Raw genomic sequence first — 14805 nt, 5'->3', positions numbered from 1 at the left:
TCTTACTTTGGGCTGGTTTCCTTAGTCTCCCCATGCCTGGGTTTTCCTGCCTATAAGACAGGTTAATAAAAGTACCTGCTTCATAGTGTTGCTACGAGAATTAAGAGACATATTTTAGCACTTCATTCAATGCATAGTAAATGCCCAATAAATGTCTACCATAGAGTTAGACATTTAACTACGGAGTCAGGGTGTAAAGTCAGCAAGTAAATCCTGTCAATCTACCTCCAAAAACGTATCTTAAATTCTTCCACTTCTCTTGAGCCCTTGGCTAATCATCTCATTCAAACCACCATCATATGAGATTATTTCAGTAGCTTTCTTAAGTGGTCTCTGCTTCTATGCTCATTCCATTTTCCATATATCATAAAAGGGATCTTTCAAAACATCAAAATTATGTCATTTTCCCAGCTGTGTGACCTCCAGTGGGTTTCTGGCCTTGGCCTACATGACCTTCTGTGAACTGGCCTCTGTCTTTGACCTCATCAAATGCCGCTCCCTCTGGCTCCTCTTCTGGCTGCGTCTGGAACACTCCAGCTACACGGTGCTTCGGGGCCATTAAGTTGGCTCTTCCTTTCCCTGGAATGCTCTTCTGCCGGATCTTTCTGTGGCTGGCTCTTTCTAATCATCCAGGTCTTAGCTGATACATCTTTTCCTCAGAGTGGCCTTTCCTGACAACTCAGTAACTCTCATTTACAATACTTCATTCTGTTTTCTTTAACCACATGTAACATCATTTAAAATGATCTTGTTTGTCTGTTATCTGATGTTCCTTGCATTAGAAGGTAATCTCCATGATAGCAGACACCATGTTTATTTTCTTCCCCATACAATGGGGATACAATTCCCAGCTCCTACTTTGCTTGACTCACACTAAGCACCTCAATAAATACAGAATGGGCAAATGAATTTATTATCAATATCACTGCTTTGGGCCTAAAGTTCATCATCTCATTGTTGAGGTTGGGCCTAGAAGATCTCTATGTGCTTCCACCACTCAGTGATTACCTGTGGAAGCTAAAGGTTCTTTCCTGTGTTGGCACGTTCTCCTAGCTAGGCAGTATCACCCGTGGATTCAAAGTATTTATTATCCTTTGAACTGGTGAAGTGGGTGATGAAGATCAGCCCAATAGAGCTCCCCCAAATACACCGTCTCATAAGCTGAACTAAATTACATTTCAGAAGCAGTGGACAAAACCTTCTCGGTGTAATGATTTTCACTGTGAAATCAGTGTCTCATTTCAGAGAATCTGTTTTTCTTTTGCCACATTTGCCAAAGTCCTTTAAATATACTGTCGTTTTAAATTTTAAAAGAAATTAAATGGCTTTGGCATGATTCATGTTTATATCATTTAAATGTCATTTATGAACTGCGCATTGTTTTACTTAAATCATACTTGGCCCAGCAGCCCTGTAACCTAACCCATTGTTTTTTTGGTCAAAACAACAGCTACGTTGTTGAACGAGTGTCTTATACTGTCTAAAAGGAAAATAGAACCATAAAATGAAAACTGTTTTTGATAAGCATTGCAAATTTGACCCTGTTAATTGATTTAAACCATTTGCTTTCCTTAACTACTTACATCATAGTGCCTGTGGCTCAATTTTTCAAGTGAGACTCAGACCAAGTCTAGTTGAAAACACATTTTATTTTCTCTACTGAAATAAAAACAGGAAAAAACTAAGTTTCAGAATTCTCATGTTGCATTCTGAGATCACAAGAATGACTAGACAATAGTGATGAAGCTTAAAAAACAACTTGGTAAAGTCCTTACTTTCTTTTCATGTTGTAGAGAGAGAGGAAGTTGATAGTGATTACTTTTCTTTTATGACAGAGAATATTTTTATCAGCTTTTTATCAGAGAAAGTGGATCATATAGTCAAAAGGAGCTGTAATTTTGGTTTCTTTTATTTACATGTAATTTTGACATGAAGTAAACAAAGTCAAATTGTATTCACAACTTCACTCTTCTGTGCATTTCTGTGAACAGTACTTTCCTATGAAAAATTCAGAAATTTGTGCACTCAAGGATATCCCAAGGAAAATTCTTGATCCAGCAAAACAGGGATCTTATCTGGCTCTTTATAAGTAGCAGTTCAGGAGTCATTATCCTAAGCATCTCTCAGTTTCTTTTTATTTCAATTTGCAGAAGGGTCTTATAATTCTGATTGCTTTCTAACTCAAGAGCTATTCATAAAGCTGTTAACTTATAGATGATATCTTATTTCCTCATAAACTTAGGAAAAAAAGCTATGTTTTTGCCTTTCTCACTCCTCCTGATGAAAAGACTCCAACTTTGGTGACTACACTGGAATGCTGAATTGTATTAATAATAAACACAGCAGTGGAGTCAGCAGTGTCTTTTTTTGTTTAAGGAGTGGAAATCAGACCTGATACATGGGGATGATATGAAGACAGTCAAGGGTACCCCAGTAATTCATGGCTGGTTAAAATGAGCAAAGAAACCTTCCCACAGGGGACTCCCACAAGGAGCGTCAAATAAACTCCTCTCCTGGTTCTGATTTTCTTCTTTATTTTGCCATGGGAGCAGAGCTGAAGGTTTGGGTTCTCTGTTCTGTCTAAACTGCTCAAGAAATTCCCTCCACTACTGGAGATTGCGTGTGGCAGCCCCCTCCTCTGGGCTGGCTGACCCTAGTGGAAGAAGGGTGCTGGTTGCTGATATTCATGAGGAATGTTGGAGGTCAGCCACCTGAGAGTAATTTCCATAAGCACTGATCTCATCTGCATGATCTCATCTCTCTGACCAGTTTTGCAATATCTCATACTTGGAACTGCAATTGGTGATGTGATGCTCAGGGGCTTGAAGGCACATGGTTTTCTCCTTGAGGCTGGCAGGTCCTTCTTCTCACAGAAGTACTTCCTCTAGTGATGGTGGGCCCCAAAGCTTTTCTTTTCTTCTCTTCTCTTTCTTTCCTTTCTCTCTCTCTCTCCCTCTCCCTCCCTCTCTCTCTGTCTGTCTGTCTGTCTCTCTCTCGTCAGATTGATTTCACAGTAAAACTCTCTCTACCTGGTGAATTTAGTCCTAACCTGTAAATCGAGGAAGGAAGTCCTGGACTCTTTTGCTAGTTCCCTTTGTGAACATTAGAAAATTATTCAGCTTCTCTGTGATCCCTCTTCCCCTCCAAATAAATGAAGAGATTACATGTTGGGTTTTTCTGTAGGTTATATGAAAATTAAAACATGTTAAAGTAAACTAGGGCAGTGTTAATAATAATGCCTATCATTTAATTTTTCCATTCTTATGGATTGTATTTTATATTTTGAATATGCAGAATATTAACACACTTCCAAAAGTCAAATTTATTCTAAAAGGTATATTTAGAGGTGTCTCTATCTGTCTCCCATCCATTCCCCCATGCCCTGTGAGTAATCAACTTTATTAATTCCTAGTTTATCATTTTCTGGGTTTTCTTTCTCTTTTTTTTTGGGGGGGGGGCAGAAATAAGCATATACATGCAGGTTTTCTTATTTTTCCTTTTTTCCCACACAAGGTAGCATACTGTATATGTTGATTTTTTGACTTTGCCTTTTTCAATTACCAGTGTATCCTGGAATTATATAAGTTCACAAAGATCTTCCTCATTCTTTTTCCATAACTGCATAGTACTCTGTTGTGTATGTACCATAGTTTATTCAACCCATCTCCAATTTTTGTGCATTTAGGTAGTTTGCTGTATTTTGCAATTACCTTATCGATAATTGCAAAATACTGCAATGAATTGCAATGGATTGCTGCAATGAATAATCTTCTGTGTATGTATATATATTTGTACTGTTGGAAGCATATTCTCAGGGTGGATTCCTAGAATTGGGATCATTGGGTTAAAAGGAAAAGACATGCTCCTCTATAGAAGTTGAACCATTTTGAATTCACTCTAGCACTGAATATGTACCAGTTTCCCTACAGCCTTCCCAACAGAGTTAGTGGTCAAGCTTCTGAGTCTTTGCAAATCTGATTGGTGAGAAATGATATTTCAGCATAGTTTTAATTTGCGTTTCTCTTATCATGAATGTAGTTGTTCTAGTTTGCTAATGCTGCGGAATGCGAAACACCAGAGATGGATTGGCTTTTATAAAAAGGGGGTTTATTTGTCTACACAGTTAAGTCTTAAGGCCATGAAGTGTCCAAGGTAACACAACAGTAATCAGGTACCTTCACTGGAGGATGGCCAGTGGCATCTGGAAAACTTCTGTTAGCTGGGAAGGCACGTGGCTGGCATCTGCCCCAAAGTTCTGGTTTCAAAATGGCTTTCTCCCAGGACGTTTCTCTCTAGCAAGCTTGCTCCTCTTCAAAACATCACTCACAGTTGCACTGAGTTCCTTCTCTTTGAGTCAGCTCATTTATATGGCTCCACTGATCAAGGCCCACCCTGAATGGGTGGGGCCATGCCTCCATGGGAATATCTCATCAGAGTTATCACCCACAGCTGGGTGGGGCACATTCCAAGCAAATCTAATCAGCACCAAAATGTCTGCCCCACAAGACTACATCAAAGATAATGGCATTTGGGGGACACAATACATTCAAACTGGCACATTCCACCCCCTGGACCCCAAAATGACATTGTCTTTCCAAGTACAAAATACATTCATTCCATCACAATATCACAAAAACTCAAATCATTTCAGTAACAAAAGTTAAGTGCAAGATCCTATCAAAATCAATTACAGGCGTTGTGGGTCCTAAGGCATAATTCTCCTTTAGCTTTGGATCTGTGGACTTAGAACAAGTTATGTGCTTCCAATATACAAAGGAGGGACATTCGTAGGATAAACATTCCCATTGCCATAAGGAGAAAGAGTAAGGAAAACAGGGTTAACCGGACCAAAACAGTTCCTAAAACCTGCAGGACAAACTCCATTAGATTTCAAAGTCTGAGAGTCATTTACAGAACAATGTTGCATCCTTGGGGCTTGAGAGAGTGGGAGTCTAATGCTTCCCAAGTGCCTTTGTGGCAGCCTTTTTCTCTCCAAATGCTTGGGTGAGTGCTCCAACATATCCACACATTGGGGAGACCACCTTCTCGGCCCCACCCTCCTCAAACCAGGGCAGCTCCTGGATTCCCTTCCATCGCCGGGGCACATGCTCAACCCCTTCAGAACAGTGTGGTGGCAGCCAGGCTCTCCCCAATTCCCTGGGAATGTGCTCCACCCTCTTTGGGACCTGGGGTGGCAAAGCATTCCCTGAGCATCGAGGTGGAAGGCCCACCCTCGACCTCCAGGGCAAACTCATCCTTTCCATGCATGTGGGCTGTTCCGCTCTCCCAGCCCGAGACCTCTTGACTCCAGACCTCAACCTCCACGGCTCTGTCTTTGAAGAAAATTTTCCTTCAATTTGTTCCTTGTCTGTCTCCTCCAGTCCACTCCGGCAACGGCTCTGTCTATAAAGATCTCGCAAAAATTCTGTTGGCTTTGCTTGAAGCACACAGGGGTCAAAGCTGTCAGACAATAGGACTTTCCACAAATCCTTTGGAAATTAACTCCTTTTCCAATCTTGGCTTGTACTGGAATGGCGGCTGGGTTCCATGTTTTGTTACATCCTCACGTTGGGCTGTAGCTTCTGGGATTCCACCCCCTGGAAGCCCATAATTTTCCAAACCATCAGCTTCTGGTTTCTTTGAACCCAAGAGTTCAGTTCTAAGTTTATCTCTCTCTGCTCACATTGTACTATCAGCTGCAAGGCGAAGCCAGGGTACATCCTCCACATGTAGTCTGGAGATCTCCTCAGCTAAGTATTCCTGGTAGTTGCTTTCAAGTCTCTCTTTCCATCTGACACCAGGACTCAATTTTGCCAAATTCTCTGCCACTTTAAAACAAGGATCGCCTTTCTTCCAGTTCACAACAACACATTCATCAGTTCTGTTCAAAGCCTTGTCAGAAGTATCTTTAGAGTCCATATTTCCACAAACAGTCTCTTTAAAGGAGTTTTGGCCTTTTCTATCAAGCTCCTCACAATTCTTCCAGAATCTTCCCCTTATCCATTTGAAAAGGTGTTCCAACATGTTTGGTATTTGCAGACGCAGCAGCAAAAGCACCCACTTCTCTGGTACCAAAATCTGTTCTAGTTTCCTAATGCTGCGGAATGCAAAACACCAGAGATGGATTGGCTTTTATAAAAAGGGGGTTTATTTGGCTACACAGTTAAGTCTTAAGGCCATAAAGTGTCCAAGGTAACACATCAACAATCGGGTACCTTCACTGGAGGATGGCCAATGGTGTCTGGAAAACCTCTGTTAGCTGGGAAGGCATGTGGCTGGTGTCTGCTCCGGAGTTCTGGTTTCAAAATGGCTTTCTCCCAGGACGTTCCTCTCTAGTCTTCAGCTTCTCTCCAAAATGTCACTCTCAGTTGCTCTTGGGGCATTTATCCTGTCTTAGCTTCTCCTGAGCAAAAGTCTGCTTTCAAAGGCCATCTCCAAAATGTCTCTGTAAACTGCAGTTCCTCTCTCAGCTCCTGTGCATTCTCGAAAGTGTTTCTCTTGGCTGTAGCAAGCTCGCTCCTTCTGTCTTGAGCTTATATAGTTCTCCAGTAAACTAATCAAGGCCCATGCTGAATGGGTGGGGCCATGCCCCCATTATCCAGTGAAAGATCTCACCCACAGTTGAGTGATCACATCTCCACGGAAACATCCAATCAAAAGTCTCTAACCCAATCAACACCAATATGTTTCCTGCCCACACAAGACTGTATCAAAGATAATGGCATTTTGGGGGATATAATACATCCAAATCAGCACAGGACCTTTCATATATTATCATGTTTAATTACTGAAAGGGTTCTGTGAATTAGGGGACAGTGACAGTGGAGCCAGATAGACATTGGTTAATTCTTATCTTTACTACCTACCAGCTTTATGATCTTGCACACAGTATTTGTATTCTGTGAGTTCCTGTCTCATCATCTGTAAAAAGAAGATGATAATAGCATCTGTATCTTAGGGTTGTTCTGAGGATTAACTGAGTTCATACCTGCAAAGTGCTTTGAACAATTCCTTACACATAGTCAGTGTTGAATAAAGGTTGGCTATTTACCATAATATTTCAGTTATAATCCTAAAGATTATAGCATAATGCTCTCTTCTAAAATTAAGCAAAATTTTGTCACCACTTTAAATGTTGTTCATATTCCTTTTACTACAGGTCCAAAAGATCACCATGAAGCATAGTGTCTTGTTTTTCATGTGCCTTGTTTTATCCTAACTTAAATTAGATACTATATCTGGGGCCTGTTATTGAAAGTCCCAAGGAGAAATGTTTGGGACATGGAAGAAGCAGATTAATTATAATTTTAAGTTATTAAAGCTCATGTTTTATTAGTCAGATATGAATGATTATTTATAGTTATTGATGTCCATAAAATGTGGTATTCATAATGTAAAAGTTGTTTATTATTAGAGTTTACTGGGGAATGAATTCAACTTTTTACAGATGAGTATGGTTGCCAGACTCTACTTGGCCATGCTACAAAGCTCATCTAATGATAGCGAGAATCTTATAGTTTTCAGGAAAGATTCTTGGTTATCACAGCATTGTTGATAATGTCTTGAATTGGGAATGTTTTTGGTTCTTGCTTCTACTTGCTTTGCAAATGATAAAGTGCTGTTTTTTTTTTTTTAACTTCATTTTTAGCAAGTTAGTTTGTTGTGGGTCGTTTAGTGATTCCTATAGTGTTTGGCCCATGATTTCTCAGCCACTGAACTTTGAGACCTGTATGCATTGCATTGCAAATATGAAACATCTGTCCTTGATTACTAGAGCAGATACATGAATTTTAACCCTGTTCCAATTTACTGTTTTAGCTATACTTCATTACTACCTGCAAGTTTTTAAAAAAAATATGTATTTTTAAATGCAATTTTATTGAGATATATTCACATACCCGATAATCATCCAAAGTATATAATCAGTGATTCACAGTAACATCCTATAGTTGTGCATCACCACAATTTTTGAACATTTTCATTACTCCAAAAAATAAAAATAAGAATATATTTTATTTTTTTATCTTTATTTTATATCCCCGGTGGGGAAGTTTAACATTTCCACATTTTTCCCCAGTCCCTCAAGGGGGCATTGCAAATACTTTTTTATTCTCTTTTTTATTACTCTGGGATGAATCTGGGCTTCACAGTAACCTGTACAAACCAACAAGATCTCACTCCCTATTCAAGGTTCCATGTAATTATGGTGTTCAAATAAACTGACCATACAAGTTAAATTAGATAGTGTACTAGAGAAGATATAAAATTTGCCCCAAATAAACATCTCTTCCTTTGGTCTCACACAGAAGTTGAAGTTTTAAAATGCCATCAATACCATCCTTTACCCTTTAGTCTGATTTTCCTTAGTCCTAACCAGATCAGCTTCTTTCATATCTTTAATTGAAGTCTGATCTCTTTTTCAGCTTTTTTAAACAGTTGCTGTATGGGGTAATACTGACTTTCATAGCTGTACAACTCTAGCTCTGAGTCTCATGTGTCACACAGATACCCCAAGTTCCAGGGAATGACCAGGTTGTACACAAAGAGCCCAGAATCTCAGAATTTAGAAATAACTGTAACAACTCAGGAATAGATGTGACTGCTGTAAGAACTTACAATCTAGGAACCTTTGCAATAAACCTTCCCCTGATAACCTATGCTCTCTAATTCAATTCTCAGAGTTTGCACATTATATTTAGTCCATATTAGTGAAGCATTATAATATTGGTCTTTTTGTTTCTGACTTATTTCACTCAACATACTGTCCTCAAGGTTCATTCATCTAGTTGCTTGCCTCACCACTTCATTCCTTCTTGCAATTGTTTAGTATTACATTGTATGTATACATGACAGTTCGCCCTTCGGTTCAGTCAATGTACCCTTAGGCCACCTCCATCCACTGCAAATTGTAAATACTGCTGCCATAAATACTAGTGTGTAAATGTCCATTCTTATCCCTGTTTTCAGTTCTTCCAAGTATATACCTAATAATGGGGTTGCAGGGTCATATGGAACTCTGTACTTGGCCTCCTGTGGAACCACCATACTGCCCTCTAGATGGGCTGCACCATTCTACTTCCCTACCAACATTGAGTATGTACATCCCTCTCTCTACTTCTTCTCCAGCACTTGTATCTTTCTGTTTATTTTTTAAACAGTTTATTCAGACACCATACAATCCATCCTAGGTAAACAATCAGTTATTCCCAGTATAATCACATTGTTATGCATTCACCACAACAATCTATATAAGGACATTTCCATTTCTTCTGCAAAGAAGAAAAGGAAAAAAAGAATAAAAAAATAAAAAATAAAATAAAAAGGAGAAATAACACCACCATCAAGAATCCCATTCTCCTTCTTTATATCCCCCTCTTATTGATATTTAGCTTTGGTATATTGTCTTCGTTACATTTCATGGAAGTATATTACAATGTTACTGTTAACTATAGACTTTAACTTGCATTGATTGTATTTTTCCATGTACCATACCGTTTTTAACACCTTGCAATGTTGACATTCATTTGTTCTCCTTCATGTAAAAATATTCTTATATTTGTACATTTAATAACCATCATTGTCCACTCCAGGTTTTGCTAAGTTAGACAGTCCCAGTCCTTATCTTCTAATTTCTTTCTGGTGTCAGAAAGCCTTCCTCTTTGAACCCTACTCACACTCAGCTTTGTTCAGTGTACTTAAAATATTGTGCTACCATCTACCACTTTTTAAATTTTTTATGTCATATCTTATTTTTTCCCTCTCTCTCTGTTTTTACCCTTGCTTATAGTCTTCCTTTTCATACTCTTCTTCAAATCTCTCTCTTCTGTTTTTTCCTATCTGCCCTGTAGTGCTCCCTTTAGTATTTTTGTAGAGCGGGTGTCTTGTCACAAACTCTCTCAGTGTCTGTTTGTCTGAAAATATTTAAAAATCTCTCTCATTTTTGAAGGACAGTTTTGCTGAATATAGAATTCTTTGTTGGCAGTTTTTCTCTTTCAGTGTCTTAAATATATCATACCACTGCCTTCTCACCTCCATGGTTTCAGTGTGAAATCCACACATAGCCTTATCAAGCTTCTCTTGTGTGTGATGGATCACTTTTCTATTGCTGCTTTCAGAATTCTTTGTCTTTGACATTTGACAATCTGATTAGTAAGTGTCTTGGAGTAGGTCTATTTGGGTCTATTCTGTTTGGGGTATACTGAGCTTCTTGGATCTGTCATTTTTCGTGTTTCTTAACAGATGGGAAATTTTTAGTGATTATTTCCTCCATTATTATTTCTGCCCCTTTTCCCTTCTCTACTTCTGGTACATCCATGACATGTATAGTTGTGTGTTTCTTGTTGTCATGCAACTCCCTGAGACCCTCCTCTTATTTTTTCCATACTTTTCCCTATCTGTTCTTTTGTGTGGAGTATTTCACATATTCTGTCTTCTAGTTCATTAATCCTTTCTTCTGCCTCTTCATATCTGCTGTTGTAAGTGTTCATTGTGTTTTTCATCTCTTTTATTGTGCCTTTCATTACCATAAGTTCTGCCAATTGTTTTTTCAAACTTTGAAGTTCTTCTTTATGTTTTCCCAATATCTTCTTTATATCCTCATCACTTTTGCCATATCTTCCCTCAACTCATTGATTTGATTTTTTAACTGATTTAGCACATTTGTTTGAACATCTTTAATTAGTTGTTTCAACTTCTGTATCTCATTTGAAGTGTTAGTTTGTTCCTTTGACTGGGCCATATCTTTGTTTTTCCTAATGTGACTTGTAATTTTTTGTTGGTGTCCAGGCATTTTGTTTCCTTGATTTGTTTATTCTAGAGGTCAGTTTCACTCTTTTACCTATGGTTTTCTTGTTGGTTGACTTTGTTCTCTATTTGTTCTTTGGCATTCAGGTCAACTTGTTCTAGACCTCTAGCATAGCTTTTGTTTAACTGATCAGAAATTTTTAGCACTTGTTATATGGTTCTTTCCCTGACTATATGGAAGCTTTTTTTTTTTTGGAGGAAGGTCTACCCAGCTATTATTGACCCAAAACATATTTTCCCAGAGCAGACAGACCTAGATCTCAGGAAGAGGGTATAATCAGTAGCAAGTTCCATAGGGGTTGAGACCCAGCAGGTTGTCAGACTTTCCGGTGAGGCCTCTAGACTCCATGCTTTTCATATCTTGCCCAGCAGATGTACTTGTCAGCCCACAGTTCCCCACCAGCATAAAGACGTGCAGTACCTTTAATTCTCAGCAGACCCTGTCCCTGCCAGAGGCATAGTTAAGACTGAGGGTGAGTCAGAATCCAAGGTTAAGCTGTTTCTGTAACCACCCCCTCATCCTTTGGGGTCTGAATTCTCTGAAGGAGGGCCACTGCTTGAGGAGGGCTTTGCCCCTTTTTTCTTGGGGAGGATGTGCTCTTTAGGGAATTATCTCTTTCACTTGACTCCTTACCTTTACTCTCAGACCTATCTTAACTCCTCCCTTGCCTGGATCAGAGCTGACAATTGAAAATGCCTTAGGCTTTCTCTAATGAACTACTTAGAATAGTTTAAAAAAAGAAAGGAAAAAATACCCTTTTCAGAGTCAGTCCCTAGCCTTCCGGTTTTGCCAGTCAAGAGCTGGAGTTGGTACCTGGCTCTCTGTGTCCCTTTTCTTGGGGCACGGCCGTTTTCCAGTATTTTGAGCTCAGCCAACTCCAAAAGCCTCTGTTATTTATTTATTTATTTATTTATTTATTTATTTATTTATTTATTCATTCATTCATTCCTTCCACCAGTCCTACCTCCTCTCTGCCAAGAGAGACCTCAGGGTTCCTTTTCTGCTTGCTCTGGGTTTATCTGTGCTCATAGCTTTTATTCTGTAGTCCAGATTTGTTAATTAAAACCATGATTGGAGCCTGGTTGAGCTACCTTCCCTTGCTTCCAACAGACTGCTTCTTTTTCCCACAGGGAAATGTTCCAACTCAGCCTGTCATGCCAGTGGGGGAGGGGCACTACCTCTACAGTTTTGGGGGCTTTACTTACAGTTCTATGCTATGGTCTCAGCCCTTTCACCCATTCCAGATTAGTGTACGATGTGTGTCCAGTCATGGATGTCCACCAGACAGTTGTTACAAACTATTTACTGGTTGTTCTGGCTGCTCCAGGAGACAGACTAAATTCCATACCTCCCTATGCCACCATCTTGCCTCACCTCCATCCAAGTTCTTTTGGTGGAAACTTGGAATTGTTATTGTTTTGTTTTACCTTGGTTGGCCATGGCCAAAAGAAGTAAGAGCCATTGTCTTCAATTATTTAGTGTTTTCCCCTGTATTGCTGGCCTAAGAATAGAAAGAATTTTTTCTTTTTGTTTTGGTCTTAAACTTTAATTATTGTTCTCTAGATAGTATTTTTCTTAAGTAGCAAATAATTTTAAATGACTAAGCGTTGAAACCCTTGTAGTGAATACTGGGTTAAATAAAACTCTGCCCTTAATTTGCTTGATTTCGAATGGCTAGAAGTGTTGTTTAGCCTGTGTGTTCTTTTGTATTTAATTTGGGGATATTGTCATCATTTTTTTACAATTTCTGCTTGAATTTTTATTGTAACCTGTCCTGCAGTACTTAACATAGAAAATGCTCAATATTAGTTGTTTGACTTGCTGTCTCCTTCTTTCCTCTTCTCTGCTCATGTTTCCCCAGTATATAATCATGATTAGAAACTTTCATTCATTGCAAGTTGATTACATTGGATGTCCATTTTTATGTCTTCAGGTTATCAGAGAGAACTTCTGTATCAGAGGGAAGATGGCTCTTTCAGTGCTTTTGGGAATTATGACCCTTCTGGGAGCACTTGGTAAGTGTTTTTGCCAACTGAACAAATCCAAATCCTAATGGGATTTCATTAGGCCGTAATGGCCATGTAATTGATGGGCATGTTTCTTTGTATGTGCTTGGAGGCTGCTTTTCATTTGACCCATAGCCCAACTTTAAGAGAGTATCATTTTAAATATTTAAATAAATCAAAGTTTTATATTTAGAAAAGATAACTAACAAATCCTCTTTTTTGTGGGAAAAGCAACAATATAAATATTTTATGATGGTGGTGCAGCTGATAAGAAAATTTGATTAGAAATACATAGTGCTTGTGACATAGTTCTTTTCTTAATCTGAACATGATTAATGCAAGTATTGTGTTAATACAATTAGTGTAGTTTCTTTAAGATTATTTTTGTGTGATTAACAAGCATTGATGGAATTAAGTGATGAACATCCAGAGTTGTCTCAGGAATGGAATGTCTGCGTGTCTGATTTTGGATGATTACTCTCTCCCATTACACTGTTTTCAATTTCATATTTCACTCAGAAAAAGATTGCCTAACTGTATCAGTCACATTAAACTAGGCATGTTGTGGTAACAAACACCGCCACCCCTGCCCAAATCTCAGTAGCTTACAACACCGTAACTTTATTACTTGTTCATGCTGCATTTCCTTGGTGGGTTGGCAGGGGGCTCCGTCATTTAGCTTCCATTGCCACCATCACAACAGGAGGCTCCAGGGCTTGCCACAGCCAGGAAAGAGAAGGTTGGAGTATCTGGTACTGGCAATTAGGTGCTTCATCATGAGACTAAAATTTCTCCTCACTTTCTCAATTCACATACCAAAAGTACAAGAAAACTGGATATTATTGAATATTAGTAATGTTTTCTGCACTAAACCTTTTATAAGAAGAAATAGATCTGTTTCAGATTTTGTTTTGGCATGAGTCAGGATATGGATCCATAAATAGAAAGGTTTTAGTTTTGAACTACTTCTGATTTTTTTTTAGATAAGTTGCAAGTTTACAGAAAATTTCTGCAGAAAATACAGAGCTCCCATATGCATCCCCACCCCTATCCCACAGTCTTCCCCATAACCAACACTTTGCACCATTGTGACACCCCTACTAAAACTGACGAAACAACATCACTATAATTATACCATTAACCATACTCCATAATTTACAAAAGAGTTCACTGTTTGTGTTGTACACTCCTATGGCTTTTTTAGTAAATTTTCATTTTAGTGACATATACACAACCCCAAATTCCCCATTCAACCACAGTTAAATACACAATTCATTGATGCCAATCACATTCACGATATTGCGCCACCATCACCACCAACTATCAAAACTGTTCCATCACTCCAAACAGAAACTCTGTACCAATTAAGTGTTATCTTCCCATTCCCTACCTCCATCCCTGCACCTGTAACTGTATGCTAATTTCTGACTCGATGAATTTTCTAATTATTTCATATCACTGAGATCATACAATATTTATCCTTTTGTGTCTGGCTTATTTCACTCAACATGATGTCTTCAAGGTTTAGTCATTTTGCCGCATGTATCAGAACTTCATTCCTTTTATCATCTGGATAAGAGTCCACTGTATGTTTACACCACATTTTGCTTATCCAGTCATTGATTGATGGACGCTTGGGTTGCTTCCATCTTTTGGCAGTTGTGAGTAATACTGCCATGAACATCGGTGTGCAAATATCTGTTTCAGTACCTGTTTTCATTTCTTTTAGGCATATACCTAGTTAGTATGGGGATTACTGGGTCTTATGGTAATTCAATACCCATTTTCTGAGGAACTGCCAAACTGTCTTCCATAGCAGCGGCACCATTTTAATTCCCACCTACAATGAATGTGTCCTCTCCAACACTTGTAATTTTCCATTTTTCGAAAATATTACCCATTCTAATGGGTGTGAAATGTTATCTCATTGTGGTTTTGATTTTCATTTCCCTAATGGCTAAATATGTTGAGCATCTTTTCATCTGCTTATTGGCT

The 14805-nt window shown here is 38.7% G+C and overlaps 1 protein-coding gene across 2 annotated transcripts in view; it reads left to right on the top strand.

The window, feature by feature from the left end:
* The window catches only part of CD109 (CD109 molecule), a 243344-nt gene that overhangs the window by 191563 nt on the left and 36976 nt on the right, over positions 1-14805 (top strand). For both annotated transcript variants that reach the window (XM_037844054.1, XM_037844053.1), the window contains one exon: positions 12738-12819. In XM_037844054.1, coding sequence (XP_037699982.1) covers positions 12738-12819 — 82 coding nt within the window. The remainder of the gene's footprint in view (positions 1-12737; positions 12820-14805) is intronic.

This window comes from Choloepus didactylus, chromosome 7 (genome assembly GCF_015220235.1).
Source record: "Choloepus didactylus isolate mChoDid1 chromosome 7, mChoDid1.pri, whole genome shotgun sequence".
In the NCBI taxonomy this organism is placed as follows: Eukaryota; Metazoa; Chordata; class Mammalia; order Pilosa; family Megalonychidae; genus Choloepus; species Choloepus didactylus.
Note: the sequence above shows the minus strand (reverse complement) of the source record. Positions and strands in the feature narration are given on the sequence as shown.